The sequence below is a fragment of the Mandrillus leucophaeus genome, unplaced genomic scaffold (genome assembly GCF_000951045.1).
Source record: "Mandrillus leucophaeus isolate KB7577 unplaced genomic scaffold, Mleu.le_1.0 Scaffold70, whole genome shotgun sequence".
NCBI lineage: Eukaryota > Metazoa > Chordata > Mammalia > Primates > Cercopithecidae > Mandrillus > Mandrillus leucophaeus.
Window position 1 is genome coordinate 919,192 of NW_012107586.1, and position 17,327 is coordinate 936,518.

The window sequence follows — 17,327 nt, forward strand, 5'->3', positions numbered from 1 at the left end:
AAAAAAAAAAAAAAAAAAAGAATTATCTGGATAGTTTTTTTCAAAAGTGGCTTAAAAGCAGTTATTCTAAGCATGAGTTCTAGAGTATAAGCATGTTCTTAAAAACCTGTTTTCCCCCCTACAATGACCAAGAGTCCAGAGTTAATGGTTGCTTGAAGCTAACACTCTGTAATATCACATCTGTAATAATCTTTTTTTTTTTTTTTCAGACAGAGTCTCGCTCTGTCACCCAGGGTGAAGTCACCCGCCTCCCAGGTTCAAGCAATTCTCCTACCTCAGCCTCCAGAGTAGCTGGGATTACAGGTGTGTGCCACCATGCCTGGCTAATTTTTGTATTTTTTAGTAGAGGGGGTTTCACCATGTTGGCCAAGCTGGTCTCAAACTCCTAATCTCAAGCGATCCACCTGCCTCGGCCTCGCAAAGTGCTGGGATTACAGGCATGAGCCACCGTGACCAGCCTATTAATAATCTTTAGACTGGAAGTGGAAGTGGAAGATGGGCACAGCTTAACTTCCAGAGAAAAGAACAAAGTCCTCTCTCTCCTCTCAAGTCTATTGATTAAAGCCTTGGAAATTGGGTAAAATTTTCTTTTAACCTCTCTCTTATGAAATCTAAAAGGAAGGAGAGATGTTTAGAACCTGCTTCTCAGATCAAATACTAACAGCATAATAAAGTATACAAAAATGGGGAAGAGAATTAAGCTTTTCTTTCTTAATAGCTATTTATGTCATATTTCTGGTAAGGCGTTTTCTCTTCTCTGTCCTATCAAGTCAACAAATACATACTGTCTTTGTCCTATATGTCCAGCCCTGGGGTTTTCCCACTGGTGGTGAAGAAAAAGAGTAAGAGAGTTCCTGATCTCTAGAAGTTTGTTATCTACTTAGGAAGATGAATGAAAACTCTTGATGCCATCTATAATCCATACAATGATATGAAATGCTGTGTAATTAAGTATTAAGAGTATGGTTCAGATGGCAAATGCTATTACATTGCATATAGAAGGAGGCCAAATAAAGGGAATAGAAACATATTTATGAAGTGTCAGTCATGTATTAGGCATTTTATACTGGGCCATTCATTGAATTCTCACCATACACCTGCAACACAGGGTTAGGGTGGGAGGAGAGGACGTGGGGACTGGGGTAGTCACAGGAAAGGACGTGAGTGAGTGAGTGTGTCTTGAGCCAGGCTTGAAAAAGGTGGAGAAGTGTGACAAAGATGAAGAAATCAACATAAGCAGATGTGTTGAGTAGTCATGTTGTGGGAAAGGGAAGGGGGAAAACTGTTTCTGAATCCTAGGGTGGGGCGCATATATGGAGAGCCTCAAACACCAGACAGGCCTTCAGATGTATTTTAGTCAGTAATGGCAAGACAAAATAAAAATATTGTTTTGTTTTGTTTCGTTTTGTTTTGTTTATTAATCAACATTAATATGGTAAAAAATGGTAGAGGAATGTCTTCTATTTTAGAATGACTTCCAGTTTACAGGAAGTAGTATGAAGGCTATATTCTGGCATATGGTGGTAGGAGAAATTCAAATGAACAAATTAACAAAAAGATTTCATAGGAATGACTAGCAGTACTTTGAGACTAATTATTATTAGGTATATGGAAATATGTCCTTCATATAGGAAATGGGTTCATCAAAGAACATTCTAGAAGTTTATAGATCTTTGGATAAATGTTGGCGAGTAGTATGGCACAATGAAAACAACATGGGCTTTGAAATTAGCAAAGTTGGGTGTGAGTTCCATCCCCACCACTTACTAGCTATGTAAGCTTGAGCAAATTTCTCCTCTAAATGGGAATAAAAACAGTACCTACTTCATTGGTTTGTTGTGAATATTGAACAATATGATTATTTTAAAGTACTTAGAGCACTTGGCACACAATAAACATCCAATAAGTTTCTGTTGTTACTATTATTAAGTCCAAGTGTCCTCATCTGCAAAATAATACTTGCTTCCTAAAATTGTTGTACCTAGGCCAGCATGGTGGCTCACACCTGTAATCCCAGCACTTTGGGAGGCCGAGGCAGATGGATCACTTGAGGTCAGAAGTTCAAGACTAGCCTGGCCAATATGGTGAAACCCCATCTGTACTAAAAGTACAAAAATTAGTTGGGCATGGTGGCACATGCTTATAGTCCCAGCTACTCAGGAGGCTGAGGCACAGAAATCGCTTAAACCTGGAGATGGAGGTTGCAGTGAGCTGAGATTACACAACTGCACTCCAGTCTGGGTGACCAAGCGAGACTGTGTCTCAAAAAAAAAAAAAAAAAAAAAAAAAAAAAAAGATTTGTTGTACCTAGAACAATTGTGCAATATCTAGCACATAGTGTTACTTAATACGTATTTACTGAAGCTGGGCACAGTGGCACATGACAGTAGTCTCAGCTACTCAGGAGGCTGAGGTGGGAGGATTGCTTGAGCCTAGGAGTTCAAGTCAATCCTGGGCAACATAGAAATACCCTATCTCTAAAAATAAATGAATACATAAATACTTTTTGAATGTGTAATTAAGTGAGATAATGCCTGAACTATATAATCAATTAACACAGAACCTACCAAATTATACAGTCAGTAAACTCCACAAATGTTGTGGAGTTTCCTTCTTCATCCCTTTCTCCTGTCCTTTCCCCCTTTTCCTTTCCTCTTAGTAACACTGAGAGGTTGTCTGCTGTAAATAAACATGAGTTTGGTTTGAACATGCTTTGCTAAAATGATGGGAATTCAATTAGAAAATATTTGCCAGGCTATTGGAGATACAGTCTTGAGATCTAGATTTGGGTGTTCTTGGTATAGCAGTGGTCCTACAGCTGTGTGCAGGAAGGCTGTATATTTCAACAAGAGGAACAGAGTGTGTTATTGAGAATAGAGGACAATGAATTAAGAATCGGGCCTACAAAATACTGGCAATTATGGGTTGGAGAAGGCAGATAAGGGAGCAAAAGAGACAGAAGGAAGGTTTGAGAGGTAAAAGAGAGAGTAGAAAGTTAAAGGAGGTGAGGGAAGGTTCAAGAAAGATTTGGAAATTAGTGGAATTAACAGCACTGGTGTGACAAGGAGAGTAAGAATGGCGAAGTGGTCACTGTGATCCCATCAGGCACTTTCAAGACTGTTCCTCACCGAAATGAGTGGCTCTGTCATCAAATGAAGGAGAAATAGGGTTTTCGACAGCAAACAACAAAACCAAAAACCCAAAAACCATCAGCTGCTCACTGCAGCTACTACAACTTGACTACTTCTAGTTTTTTATTTTCATTATATTTTATTTTATTTATTTTACTTTTGAGACAGAGTCTCGCTCTCTCACCCAGGCTGGAGTGCAGTGGCACGATCTCAGCTCACTGCAACCTCTACCTCCCAGGTTCAAGCGATTCTCCTGTCTCAGCCTCCTGAGTAGCTGAGATTACAGGCATGCGCCACTACACCCAGCTACTTTTTGTATTTTTAATAGAGACAGGGTTTCACCATGTTGGCCAGGTCTTGAATTCCTGACTGCAAGTGATCCACCCATCTTGGCCTTCCAAAATGCTGAGATTAGAGGCGTGAGCCGCCACACCCGGCCTTGACTTCTAACTCTCCGTGGGGAAATCTTGGACTTTAGAGTTATGCAAGTATAGAGTTAAACCCAAGTTCTCTCACTGCTATATTTAACGTGTTGAACCTAATAGGTCAAGTGAGGAAAATAAGACCTACCTGTCAAGCTTGTTGAGACACGCAAGTAAGGTAACGTCTATAAAGAGTTTACCTTACAGCCTGACACATAAGGCTTGATACATGCTAATTTCCTGGCCTAAATCATCTTTGCAAGTGATTTGCACATGCATGTGTGTGTGTGTGTACGGAGGTTGGGAGTGGGGAGAAAAAGAGGGCAGAAGATTGCAGGAGGAACTGGATATGAGTGGCTATAAACTATTTGATAGAAAAGCTTGGTGGAGAAAAAAATGGGATATCAGATAGAGTAAAGTGGCAAGGTAAAGTTATTTTTTTCTAGATAAGGAACTCTGAGTTTGTTTGAAGGCAAAGGGGAAAGAGCCAGTAGAAGGAAGTTGGAGCTATTGGAGAAGGAGGAAATCAAAGATGAGGAAGAGATGGGATCAAGAGTCAAGTCAGGGTGGTCAAAGAAAATACCTGTTTTCAGACCACTCACACTGGGGGAAGCCAGCCACTTTCATGAGGACACTCAGGTGGACCATGGAGAGGCCCACGTGGAGAGAAACTGAGTCAGCATTATGTGAGTGAACCATCTTGGAAGCAGATCTAGTCTCATTCAAGCCTTCAGATCACTGCAGCCCTGACATCTTTAGAGATCTTGAAACAAAACCAGCTAAGCCACTCTCACATTTCTGACTCAGAGAAACTATTTATAGGAATCCCACAGAATTTTTGAGAAAATTCTGTTCACAGAACACTAAAAGGTTCAGAAACCATACAAAACAAAAACAAAACAAAAGGCTTTTGGACCTCCAAATTCTATAAGCAGGAAGCAGGTAGAGAAGACTACTCACCACCCAGCTAAGGCACTCCCAGTTTCTTGACACACATAATTGTGTGAGATAATAACTTTTTTATTGTTTTAAACCTTTACTTTTTGGGTAATTTGTTGCATGACAACAGATAATTCATATTCTAGTACTGAGACATCTGATATCATTCCAGCCTTGCAGGAAACAATAAAAAAATACCCCCAAATTTAGGAAAACACTGTTTTTTCAGTATTCGTGATAACAAGTAGTCACCAGAACTGGTTTTAAACATGTTAAATCAACAACTGCCTAAGTGAGCACGTTTTTGAAAGCCAACATCAGAGTGCCAGACCCTGATTGGCCAAAAGTCAACACACACTAGTGTGAAAGTCAGCCAAACAGGGACAGAGTCACTCACCTGATTGACTTTCAGAAACAAAGGACTGACTGATGGATTAATTTCCAAAAACAACTTTGCTGAGTGCTATGGTATGGTTTGTGTTCTCCCAAAATCCATATGTTGAAATCTTAGCCCCCAAGGTGATGGCTTTAGGTGAGGCTTTAGGTCATGAAGGTGGAGTCCTCAGGAATGGGATTAGTACCCCCATAAAAGAGACCCAGAGGCTGGACTCAGTGGCTCACGCCTGTAATCCCAGCACTTTGGAAGGCCAAGGCGGGCAGATCATGAGGTCAGAAGTTTGAGACCAGCCTGGCCAATATGGTGAAACCCCATCTTTACTAAAAATACAAAAATTAGCCAGGCGTGGTGGCGGGCGCCTGTAGTCTCAGCTAATTGGGAGGCTGAGGCAGAAGAATCACTTGAACTCGAGAGGCAGAGGTTGCAGTGAGCTGAGATTGCCCCACTGTACTCCAGCCTGGGTGACAGAGTGAGACACCCTCTCAAAAAAAAAAAAAAAAAAAAAAAGAGGCCCAGAGAGCTAGTCAGCTCCTCCTTCAACCAGGTGAAAACATAGTCAGAAGTCACCCTCTATGAACCAGAAAGTGAGCCCTTAACCAAACCCCTAACCTTGATCTTGGACTTTTTGCTCCCAGAACTGTACAAAATAAATCTTTGTTGTTTATAAGCCATCTAGTCTACGGTATTTTCTTAATGGCCACTCAAATGGACTAAGATGCTGAGGGAGATTGTTGTTAATCAATTGAACAGGTTTAAAACTGGTTCTACTGTCTACTTTTTACCATGACTACAAAACAATCCATCTTTTCCTAAGTTTGTGGGAATATTTTGTAGTCTCAAAGGATAATGTTCTAATTGTAGGGAGATGAGGAAATCATGTTTCAAGGTAAATCAAGGACAGTGTCTCTGTCCTGTGACTACTGTGAGTAGACATTGGCTGGGCACCTTTCTAAAATGAGCTGTGCCTGAGGCAAAAAATAGCCCCCTAATGTGAATGGCCAGGAGCTCACCAACCTTTACATTTCATATTTCTTATCTAAGGTTTTAATGGGATGTTCAAAAGTCATCTCTCTTTTTGGCTCCGATAGGATTGTCCCTCTCCGCCATCAGCTGACAAGATGATCACGTTTATCTTTTATATCCCCAAGAGACTCCAAAGCTTCTCTTAACTACTATTTTCTATATTAGTCTGTCCCTGGGCTCAGGAAGCTCTTCCTGTTATCTAACATTGGCCTCTCCCATTGTGCCCAACCAAATCAAGAGTGTCGAACACCATAGCTTTTTTATGTTTTTTTAAATTAAATTTAAAAAAATTTTTTGAGTGATTCACCTGCCTTGATCTCCCAAAGTGCTGGGATTAGAGGCATGAGCCACCGCACCCGGCTACCTTTTTTTGTTTGTAAGGCCCATTAATAAGGGTCATGATCTCCATGCATGTGTTCACTTTGCCCTGCCACATCTTCCTAGAGCACTACCCCCTCAACAAAGAGAGAGGAAAAGGGAACGAGAAGTATGAGATTTGCAACTTGCCTTCTCACATGTACTCTTTAACATTTCTGTCTCCCTTCTGAACATCTAGGCACATCTTCAAAGAAGGAGTAAGGAGTACAGAACATAAACCTTCTCCCAGCTCAGAAGTTCTGGTCCTTTAATCTCCTCAGGTCTCAACCCCTAGTATGAAAACTTACACTGTATAGAAGGGCCAAGGAAACTACAGAGAAAAACAGAAGATCTAAGTAGGAAAACACAGTGGATTAGGGTGGCCTCCCAAGCTGTGATCATTGCACCCTTTAAGTAGGTACAAAGTGGTTTGTTCAGAGGTCGTTCCTACCATAGAATTACCATGATGCAGCTTTCTGAGTGTCAGTTTACAAGAGGACTCGATCAGGGAAAACATTTTTGTATTAAACATTCTACTTAGAGAGTAGAATGAGAAATGTGTATATATACACATTTGTGTATATATACATGTGTATAAGTACATATATAGATATATATATGTATATCCTGGAACTTAAAGTAATAATAAAAAGTGTGTGTGTGTACATACATATACATATACATATACATATACATATACATATACATATACATATATTTAACAACAAAACCTGAAAATCTTCACCTGGGGGTGGATCGCGTTCAGCCTCCACATTCAGTTTCCTGTGGGTAGAGGTCCGCTGTCCTCTGTGTTGAGGCCACTTTGGTAGAAGAGCCCTGGTCGAGTTCATCATTGCCCAAGGCCTGCTCAGCATTCTAACGGTTGGATTACTTGTCCTCGGGAGCTATTTACCTTCGGAGGGCTCTCTCCCCTGCTTCTCCCTGTGTACATCTTTGTACTTTTAGACACCTCAGCCAAATTAGTCTCCTGGTCCAGAAAGCTCCATGCATAAGAATTTAAAGATAATTGCGCTCATTCTGCCCACAGTACACCCCCCAGGCAAAGTCAGGCAGTGAGGATGTAGTGAAACATGCCCATTTCTTCCTGTGGATCCTACCACTAAGATTCCCAATTCTGTCGCTGGGTGCCTGATTTATTCCAGGCATTGGGTTAAGTGCCCAAGTATAAAGTTAATTTAGATCCAACACCTGCCAATCCAACAGAAAGACAAAGAAAATTAACAGAGGGGCCGGGCGCCGTGGCTCATGCCTGTAATCCCAGCACTTTGGGAGGCTGAGGCGGGCGGATCACGAGGTCAGGAGATCGTGACCATCCTGGCTAATACGGTGAAACCCCGTCTCTACTAAAAATATAAAACATTAGCAGGGCGCGCGGGCGCCCATAGTCCCAGCTACTCAGGAGGCTGAGGCAGGAGAATGGCATGAACCCGGGAGGCAGAGCTTGCAGTGAGCCTAGATAGCGCCACTGCAGTCCAGCCTGGGTGAAAGAGCGAGACTTCCGTCTCAAAGAAAAAAAAAAAAAGGGAAAAGAAAATTAACAGAGGACAGAGGAAATACTGGGTGAGAGAGCAGCAGAGGAGAGCTCCCCTGCCTGGAGGGAGAGAAAAAGCCATTCCATTGGGCTTAAAATTCACCTAAATTTTAGAAACATTGAAATGAGAAAAAAAATATGTATTTTGACATTTGAAGAGATATGATATACAGTCCTTCCTGTCACATGGTAATTACCAAAGATATATAATTTTTAGACGTGGGATTTGCTTCAAAATGAATGGAGCCTAGTGGAATCCTAGAGCCTAGTGAAATTTTTGTTTCTTTCTTCTCTCCACTGCCCCACTCCCATCCACTGGGCCAGTCCACTAGACACTGGGAACATTTGAATACACATGAGAGGAGAAGAAGCTTTATTATTGGGAATAAAGGGATGGCAAATGGTGTACATGTGGCAAGAAAGGAAAAGCTCAGAGAGCACTGAAATACAGTGAGGGATTTGGGAGTTGGGAACAAAAGTAACAGCCAGTAACCTGGAGTTGCTGAAGAGTGTACAGCCTCGAGGAGTGTGGGGCAGCAAGGTTGTGAGTAGAAGCTTGCTATTCTCAATAATATGCACAGTTATTTGAAAAGTGGGAAATTTTTTGGTAAATAGCTTGGAAACTTTTTATATCCATAGGGGGTGCCACTATAGTTCCTATGCTATTTTTCACAGTATAAATGCCAATAATATTGCATAACAGCAGGAACATTTGCCTCTTTCACTAGGATTAAAACTGGGTATGTTAAAAGTGTATGACAGTATTCTAGCTAATAAATGACGAAGTGAGAGAAATGGAATAGCATCATTCTGTAACCCCTAATGATTTAATGGGTATAGTCAATGGCCATAAATGGGCTATTAACTTCACAAAAAGAGTCAACCAGACATTAGGGGACTTCTAATGGAAGTACAAAACACCACCTCTAAAGTTGTCTTGCCAAACAAAACAAACCATCAACCAAAAAAATTTCAACATGAAATTGATCAAGACTTTCTATGTAACTATCAACTCATAACACAGAGTTCAGAGGCATATGCTGTGGGGATGCAATCAGCAAAAACCAGACTATGAGAATCTGCACGATAAATGACCTGCTTTCTTTAACAAATAAGTTACCAGGAAAAATAATGAAGGACAGGTATATAGACCTGCGCTGTCCAGAACAGAAAGTGGAGAGACAATGTTATTTTAAGGGTGAAAGTGAAGCCTCTCCACTGCTCTTGCAGCATGTGATAGGACAAATCCCAGCAACTTTTTGAGATCGTGGGCTGACAAGCAGCCAGGAGACAGATTTCCTTTACAGAATAGCAAGGTAGACATGGTTGGTGAGGTTGTACCATCTTTGAGTGGCTTGCTTAATGTTATATTTATCCATTTGAGTATAGTTTTAATGTATGACTCAATAGCCAGAAGTCTGGAATACTGGTCCCAGCCACCTGTGGTTTTTTCTTTTTTTTTTTTTTTCTTCCTTTGACAGAGTCTCACTCCGTCTTCCAGACTGGAGTGCAGTGGCATGATCTCGGCTCACTGCAACCTCCACTGCTCCCACCCCCACACCAGGCTCAAGCAATTTTCCTGCCTCAGTCTCCCAAGTAGTGGGATTACAGGCACCCACCACTGTGCCCGGCTAATTTTTGTATTTTTAGTAGAGACGGGGTTTTGCCATGTTGGCCAGGCTGGTCTCGAACTCCTGACCTCAGGTGATCCACCCGCTTCAACCTCCCAAAGTGCTGAGATTACAGGGGTGAGCCACCACGCCTGGCCTACCTGTGATTCTTAACTCTCATTTACTGGTAAGGCTTCCTCACCCAACTTCCTTATACTCTGCATGCTCCAACTAGAGGCTGATTTCTACACAAAAATCGGTAACACAAGCAGACTATGCTAACTACTTAATGTATGTAAAAAAAAATAATTGTTGACTTTCATATGAATAAGGAAAATGCAAATTATGACAACAATGAGATATAGTATTCCTTCACATGGATTTTGCCAAATATTATATGTTTGTATAAATGATAAAAATATTACTGTAGCAAAAGTTTATTCACTATCTATTGTAAGAGATTTCTATTGCACTCCCAAAATAAAGTGTTGCAAGAAGTAAAGGGAGAGGAAGGCTTCTGCCAAGTTGAGGATCCTTTCCCACATTCCTGTCCATCTCACCCCATTTGCTTCCTGTTGATGGCTTTGCTTTCCTATCTTTCAGGTGGAATGCATCCTTGGGACATGCATAGCCCCATCTAGGAAGAAGCTCTGTGATGTGTGAACTGTGAGTTTGCTCAAAGAAGTCCAACTCTTTATAATACATAGGTAGACGTCAGGGCTGGGATGGAAGAGCCAGCAGCAGTAGAAGGCCAGGTCCAGCTCCCAAGCCCCCACCAGGGCTCTCTCAGGAAGGCTGTGGCTGCTGCCCTGGCGCTGGACGGCGAATCCACAATAGGGCGCAGGAAAAAGAAGAGGAAAGAGTCACGCCCAGAATCCATCATCATCTACCGCTCAGACAACGAGAAAACAGATGAGGAGCCTGGTGAATCAGAAGGTGGAGATCGGCCGAAAGAGGAGGAGGGAGATGATTTCCTAGACTACCCTGTGGATGATGGTAAGTTTCTCTAGCCCACGTGTTTAAAGCCATGAGAAGGAAACCAAAAGGGCATCTTCCAGAACAGACAGGCATATGCTTACTGACCTATTTCTTCTTGGTGATACATTTCTTCTTGCAATATTACCATCTTTTATTTATTTATTTTGAGACAGAGTCTTGCTCTGTCACCCGGGCTGGAGTGCAGTGGCGTGGTGTCGGCTCACTGCAACTTCCACCTCCTGGGTTCAAGCGATTCTCCTGTCTCAGCCTCCTGAGTAGCTGGGACTACAGGCATGCTCCACCATGCCCTGCTAATTTTTGTATTTTTAGCAGAGACTGGTTTTCACCATGTTGTCCAGGTTGGTCTCGAACTCCTGGCCTCAATTGATCCACCCGCCTCAGCCTCCCAAAGCGCTGGGATTATAGGATGAGCCACTGCGCCTGGCGCAATATTACAGTCTTCATTCAACAAATGGTATTTACTGAGCACCTATTACATTTTTTCTAGATAGTACAGAAATCTCCACCCTTTCAGAATTCCTAATGTAATGGAAGAGGCTGATTTATACACAAAAATTGGTAACACAAGCAGACTATGCTAACTACTTAATGTATATAAAATAATAATTGTTGACTTTCATATAAATAAAGAAAATTATGAGAAAATTTGCCATAAGAAAATCATATGGCAAATTATGACAACAATGAGATATAGTATTCTTTCCCATGTAGGCTTGCCAAAAATTGGGTAAAATATGAATACATCAATATGAGAAAATGGATATACTTCATGCACCTTAGTGAAAGTGGAAACTGCCTCAACTACTTTGTGGAGGAAACTTGTCAACATTTATTAAATATTTAGTAAAATTCACCGTTCAAAACATGCATACCTCATGACCCAGAAATTATCAATATCTACTCAATGAAACTTGTGCCCATGTTATCCTTGTATAAGGAGGCATGTATATGAATATTTGTTGCAGCTAATGCAACTATGATGTATTTGTATTAAGAATTATTGTGGAGGCTGGGCACAGTGGCTCACACCTATAATCCTAGCACTTTGGGAGGCCAAGGCAGGCAGATCACGTGGGGTCAGGACTTTGAGACCAACAACAGGAGTTTGAGACTGGCCAACACGGTGAGACCCCATCTCTAATAAAATACAAAAATTAGCCAGGTGTGCTGGGGCATGCCTGAGGTCCCAGCTACTTCGAAGGCTGAGACACAAGAATTGTTTTAACCTGGGAGGTGGATAATGTGTGTTTGTAGAATGTGGAGGTTGCAGCAAGCCAAAATCCTGCCACTGCACTCCAGCCTGGGTGACAGAGCAAGACTCCGTCTCGAAAAAAAATAATAATTATTATTATTATTGTGCAGCCGTAGAGAGATGAGGCAGATCTATTTGTGTAGATAGATAGATCTCTAAGACATATGCTCACAGTGAATAAGATAAGCAATTTCCCTGCTCTTCTGCAGTTGACCTTCAGGGAAAGACAGACAATGAACAAGTCAACAAATAAAAGATACTTTTTCAGGTAGTGGTATGAGTTCCAAAGATGACAAAACCACGCTGATGGGAAGATGAGTACTGATGGAGGGTGGAAGGTGGTGGGGGAGAGATTGCATGGTTGTGAAAGCCTTCTCTGAGGAGGTGACATTTGAATTGATCCAAATGACATGAGGGAGCCACCGTGAAAAGTTCTAGGGCAGAGTTTTTGGAGGAGGCGGAACAGCAAGGGCAAAGCCCCTGAGGTGAGAGCAGCTTTGACCTGTTTATGGAAAGGAGTTATTTCAGTGTAGGGAGTATAGGGAATAAGCGGGAGGATGGTGAGAGGAGGCCAGGAAGGTGGACAGGGGATGGATCCTGGTGACCCTTGCAGGTCTTGGCAAAGAGTTTGGGATTTGTTCCAAGTGCAAGAGGAAGGCAATGGAGGACTTTTAAGCAAAGAGACATCATCTCATTTATATTTGTAAAAGATCACTCTGGCTTCTCTATAAAGAATGAATTATAAGGGTTAAGACTAGATGCTGATGGGAGACTATTATGTCCCTGCAGCAACAGTAGCACTAATGGAGAAGTTCGGGTGATAGCAGGAGAAAGCTGGATTCAGGATGCAATCGAACTTGCTGATTGACCAGAGGCAGGGAGTGAGGGAAAGAGGGGAATCAATAATGACTCCTGGGTGATTGACAGGAATGACAGAAGGATAGATGGTGGCGTTTACCGTGATGAAGACTGGGAAAAGATGGGGCTTGGGGGACAGCACATTCCTTTTCTCTGGGTAAGCAGAGTTCCTGCCACTATCCAGGGCCCTGCTCTTTAAGTGACTTCGTCTTATCTCTCAGCTGTGGGGCAAGGAGGCCACAGGGCCCAAGGTCCATGCCTGCCTAAAGCCTGTATTTTCCCATCCCCACCCAGACTTCTAGGGTGGCCAGAAGATGGCTATTTGGTTCTGTGTGGGTGTGTCATGTATGTGTGTGTATGTGTGGTGTGCGGTGTGGGTGTGGTGCATGTGGAGGTGTGTGGGCTGTTTGTGTGTGTTGTATGGTATGTGTGTGATGTGTGGTGTGTTGTGTGTGTGGATGGGTGTGGGTGGTGTGGTATGGGGGAGTATATGGTGTATGTATGTGTGGGTGGTATGTGTGTGGTGTGTGTATGTGTATGGTATGTGTGGTATGGTATGTATGGGTATGTGGTGTGTGTGTAGAATGTGTATATTATGTGGTGTGTGCCTATGGCATGTGGGTGGGTATGTGTAGTGTGTATATGTGGAATGCGTGGGGGGTAGCATTTGTGTGCATGTATGGTGTGTGTATGTGTGGTGTGTGTGATGTGTCTATGTGTGTGTGGGGTGTGTGTGGTGTGTGATGTGTGTATGTTGTGTGTATGTGTGGTATGTATGGGTATGTGGTGTGTATATGACATGTGTATGTATGTGTTGTATGTGGCAGGTGTGGGGAGGTTGTGTGTGGCATGTGTGTGGTGTATGTGTTATGTATGGTGTTTGGGGTATGTGGTGTGTGTATGGGGTATGTATGTGGTATGTGTATGTGACGTGCATGGTGTGTTGTGTGTATGGGACAGTGTCGTGTGTATGGGAGATGGCATGTGTGTGTGTGTGTGTGTGTGTGTATGGTGTGTATGTAGTATGTGAGAGGGTGTATGTGTATGGTATATGTGGGATGCATGTGTGTGTGCGTGCAGCCCCTAGATGTGAGGGCTGGATCAGGCATGTGAGGGGCCCCCTCTCAGAAAGCACAGAACTAGGCATGATAAGGGAAGGTGGTGGCTGTCCATCAGTCCAGTGCACACACATGCAGTCTTGACAGAGTAGCTGATACACAGGAACAGTATCTTCACAGCACCGGTTACCTAGAAATAGGATCATCATTTGCATCACGTCTGTATCAAAGTTCCTCACACTCCTCCATGCCACAGAGATTGTGCCAAGATTGAGGCCCCCAAAAGCAGAGAGAGTACATGAAAAACAAGCTTAACATGCCTCACAATTTTATCAGGGCCCAGGCACAAGGAGTGTGGGTTCACATGACATGGGAGCAATAACACCAGTGGTCGCCTTCCCAAGGGAGACCCACTCAGTCCACCATTGAATCACTGACTCAGGACTGTACCAGATGCTGTAAAAAAGGCTACTCTTGTCCTCATGCCCAGCCTGGGAGGCTGCGACATGGAGATGCAATGCCCACTCTTCTGATCTTGACTCTCACCTCCTTTGTACCCTGCAGATATGTGGAACCTGCCTCTGGACAGCCGCTATGTCACCTTAACTGGGACCATCACACGAGGGAAGAAAAAGGGTCAGATGGTGGACATCCATGTCACATTGACAGAGAAAGAGCTGCAGGAACTGACCAAGCCTAAAGAGTCATCAAGGGAAACGACGCCTGAAGGAAGAATGGCCTGCCAGGTGGGAGCCGACCGTGGGCCCCATGTAGTCCTCTGGACGCTGGTCTGCCTGCCTGTGGTTTTCATCCTCTCTTTTGTTGTCTCTTTCTACTACGGCACTATCACCTGGTACAACATCTTCCTCGTGTATAATGAGGAAAGGACCTTCTGGCACAAGATCTCGTATTGCCCCTGCCTCATTCTCTTCTACCCAGTGCTCATCATGGCCATGGCTTCCTCCCTGGGCCTCTACGCCGCTGTGGTCCAGCTCTCGTGGTCCTGGGGAGCATGGTGGCAAGCTGCCCGGGACATGGAGAAAGGCTTCTGTGGCTGGCTCTGCAGCAAGCTGGGTCTAGAGGACTGTTCTCCCTACAGCATTGTAGAGTTGCTTGAATCCGACAATATCTCAAGCACTCTCTCCAACAAGGACCCCATCCAAGAGGTAGAAACCTCCACGGTCTAAACTCCCAACAACTTACTTCCTCCTCTGGCCCCAGTAGCCTATATATCATCTTACAATTCCAGCAGATTCTTTCTTTAAATTACCCCCTGCTCTCTGCAGTTCTTCTGGGAAACTATAGTCCATACTGATCAGTTTTATCATCTTGAGGGTTCCAGGAGGGCAGGGAACAGACGAGCAATTGTGCCAAAGCAGTTCATCCAATGGACAAACTCTTCTTGATTCCCTGCCCTAAAATCACCATTTATCTAGGACAATGGAACTGTCCTGTGTGTCATTTTGGGAGCCTGAAGGTGTTACCGGTGCCTAGAACTGAGGGGAGTATGTGACTGAATGTGTCAGGGAGAATAAAGAACCTCAGGGGTAACCACATCCACCAAGATAATAGACAGGGATGGAGTGAGACATTTAGGAAGCTGGGCTACCACAGTGTAGCAGAAGGTAAACATTTGTGTGCATCATTTAGATTTAGATTTAGCTGCATAGAATTAAAACCCTAAAATATCAGTGGCTTAAACAAGATAGAAGTGTATTTCTTTCTTGTACAGAAGTCTGGAGGCAGACTATCCTGGGACCCTGTGAAGTAATCCAGGTCCCAGGCTGCTTCTATTTCTCTACCATTAGTAGGATGTGACCCTTCTCACCCTTATCCTCAACATCCCAGTGCTGATTACATCTTCAGCCATCACAACCATGTTTCTGATAAAATAGAGGAAAGGGCAGAGAAGCACACACCCTTCCTGTTCAAGGAGATTTCCCAGAAGTCCCACTCAATTCTTCTTATATCTCATTGGCAAGACCTCAGTCACATGATCTCATGAGCAAAAGAGGCTGGAAATGTAGTTGTTGGGCTGGGTAGCTATATTCTCAGCTAAATATTGGGTTCACACTAATTGAAGAGAAAAAGGAAGAATGGTTATTTGTTTTATGTTTTGTTTTGTTTTGCTTTTTGAGATGGAGTCTTACTCAGTTGCCAAGGCTGGAGTGCAGTGGCACTATCTCGGCTCACTGCAACCTTTGCCTCCCGGGTTCAAGCGATTCTTGTGCCTTGGCCTCCCGAGTAGCTGGGATGACAGGCGCATGCCACCAAGCCCGGCTAAGTTTTGTATTTTTTTTAGTAGAGATGGGGTTTCACCATGTTGCCAAGGCTGGTCTTGAACTCCTGACCTCAGGTGATCCGCCTGCCTCGGCCTCCCAAAGTGCTGGGATTATAGGAAAGAATGGTTATTTTGGTAGGCAAGTCAGAATGTTTGCCTCACAATGATCATTTAAACACATTCAGAACCCCAAACTGCTAATATGGTTTTATTTATTTATTTATTTATTCATTCATTTGTTTATTCATTTATTTATTTAGGCCTGAATCTTACACAGAGAATTTATATATAGATATTAGCTACATATACTTCGAATATGCTATACATAGATATTAGCACCTCATATACTTTGCAATTAAGCTTCTGTAATGTCATGTGATTTGTTTTTGGAAAGGAATAGTGGACAGGAGAGTACAATTTATAATAGTAGCATAACTCTTTGTCCTGGTGGTGGAGGTGGGACGAAGTGGTGTTATTTAACCTAGATTAAAGACCAGCAAGGGAGGAATTGCATCTGCCAAAGTTTCTTCCAACAGAGATCAGTAGCCCTAAGCACAAAGAAGCCAGATTTAGCCTTCTCTTGTTTGGCAAAACCTCACTCAGAGCTTTACTCCCTCAGACCTTTCTGAGTTTAACCACAGACATGATCTTTGCTGTGCTGAGTGTATTTCTTTGTGTCTTCCTGGCCTGTAGGGAGTGTAAACCAGATTAATCCAGATTAACAGACTCTGAACTTAAAAAAATAAAAAAAGGTCCCACCTAAGGGTGTCCTTCTAATTTCAAAATATCAACTCCTAAGAAGTCAGCAGAATTGGGAGATTTGGGTCCTTATAAGAATAGCTGGTGCTCTTTTGTTCATATCTCAAAACAAAGCTGTTGAAAGAACTGCTGCGATGAATCAAACCACAGGAGTTGGTCATGCTCCCCACAGAGAGCCCAGGACATTTGCCTGATGTATGGTGCTGAGCTCCACCTTCAGAGGAACTCTTTTTTTTTTTTTTTTTTAAATAACTATTATTAGCTTGACAAGAAAAAAAGTGCCCAACAGTTTTAATGTTAACCTTGGTGCTCTATGGTGCATTTGCAGAGATATGAACAATTAAAATGAAGACAAAATAAAAATAAAGTCTGATTATCGTTTGTTCATTTTGTCTTTGAAGCTCTTCAAAATTGCTTTGAATGCTATGGCTTGCAGAAAAAGGGTGAGCATGATGGCTATCCTATATGTATGTTATATATGTAATGATCTTAATATGAGTCCTTATATTTGGACTCTTTCCACGCTTCACTAATTTTGGGGAATTCTATTTAGGTGGACTATTTTCACAAACCACATTAGAAACTTGCAACCACATTTGTCCCATTTTTCTGGGGTTGGGGAAACCAAGGGGAAAAGCCAAAAAGTCATGATTAGGACACAGGTAAAGTGGCTGTGGTGCCATGGAAGA

General features: G+C 42.7%; 1 protein-coding gene across 1 annotated transcript in view; it reads left to right on the top strand.

Moving 5' to 3' along the window:
• TMEM169 (transmembrane protein 169) overlaps positions 1–17,025 on the top strand; it is a 20,983-nt gene extending 3,958 nt beyond the window's left edge. The window contains exons 2-3 of the mRNA XM_011964562.1: positions 10,035–10,427; positions 14,163–17,025. Of these exons, the coding sequence (XP_011819952.1) occupies positions 10,157–10,427; positions 14,163–14,785 (894 nt within the window). The 5' untranslated portion in view covers positions 10,035–10,156 and the 3' untranslated portion in view covers positions 14,786–17,025. The remainder of the gene's footprint in view (positions 1–10,034; positions 10,428–14,162) is intronic.
• The last annotated feature ends 302 nt before the right edge of the window (positions 17,026–17,327 follow it).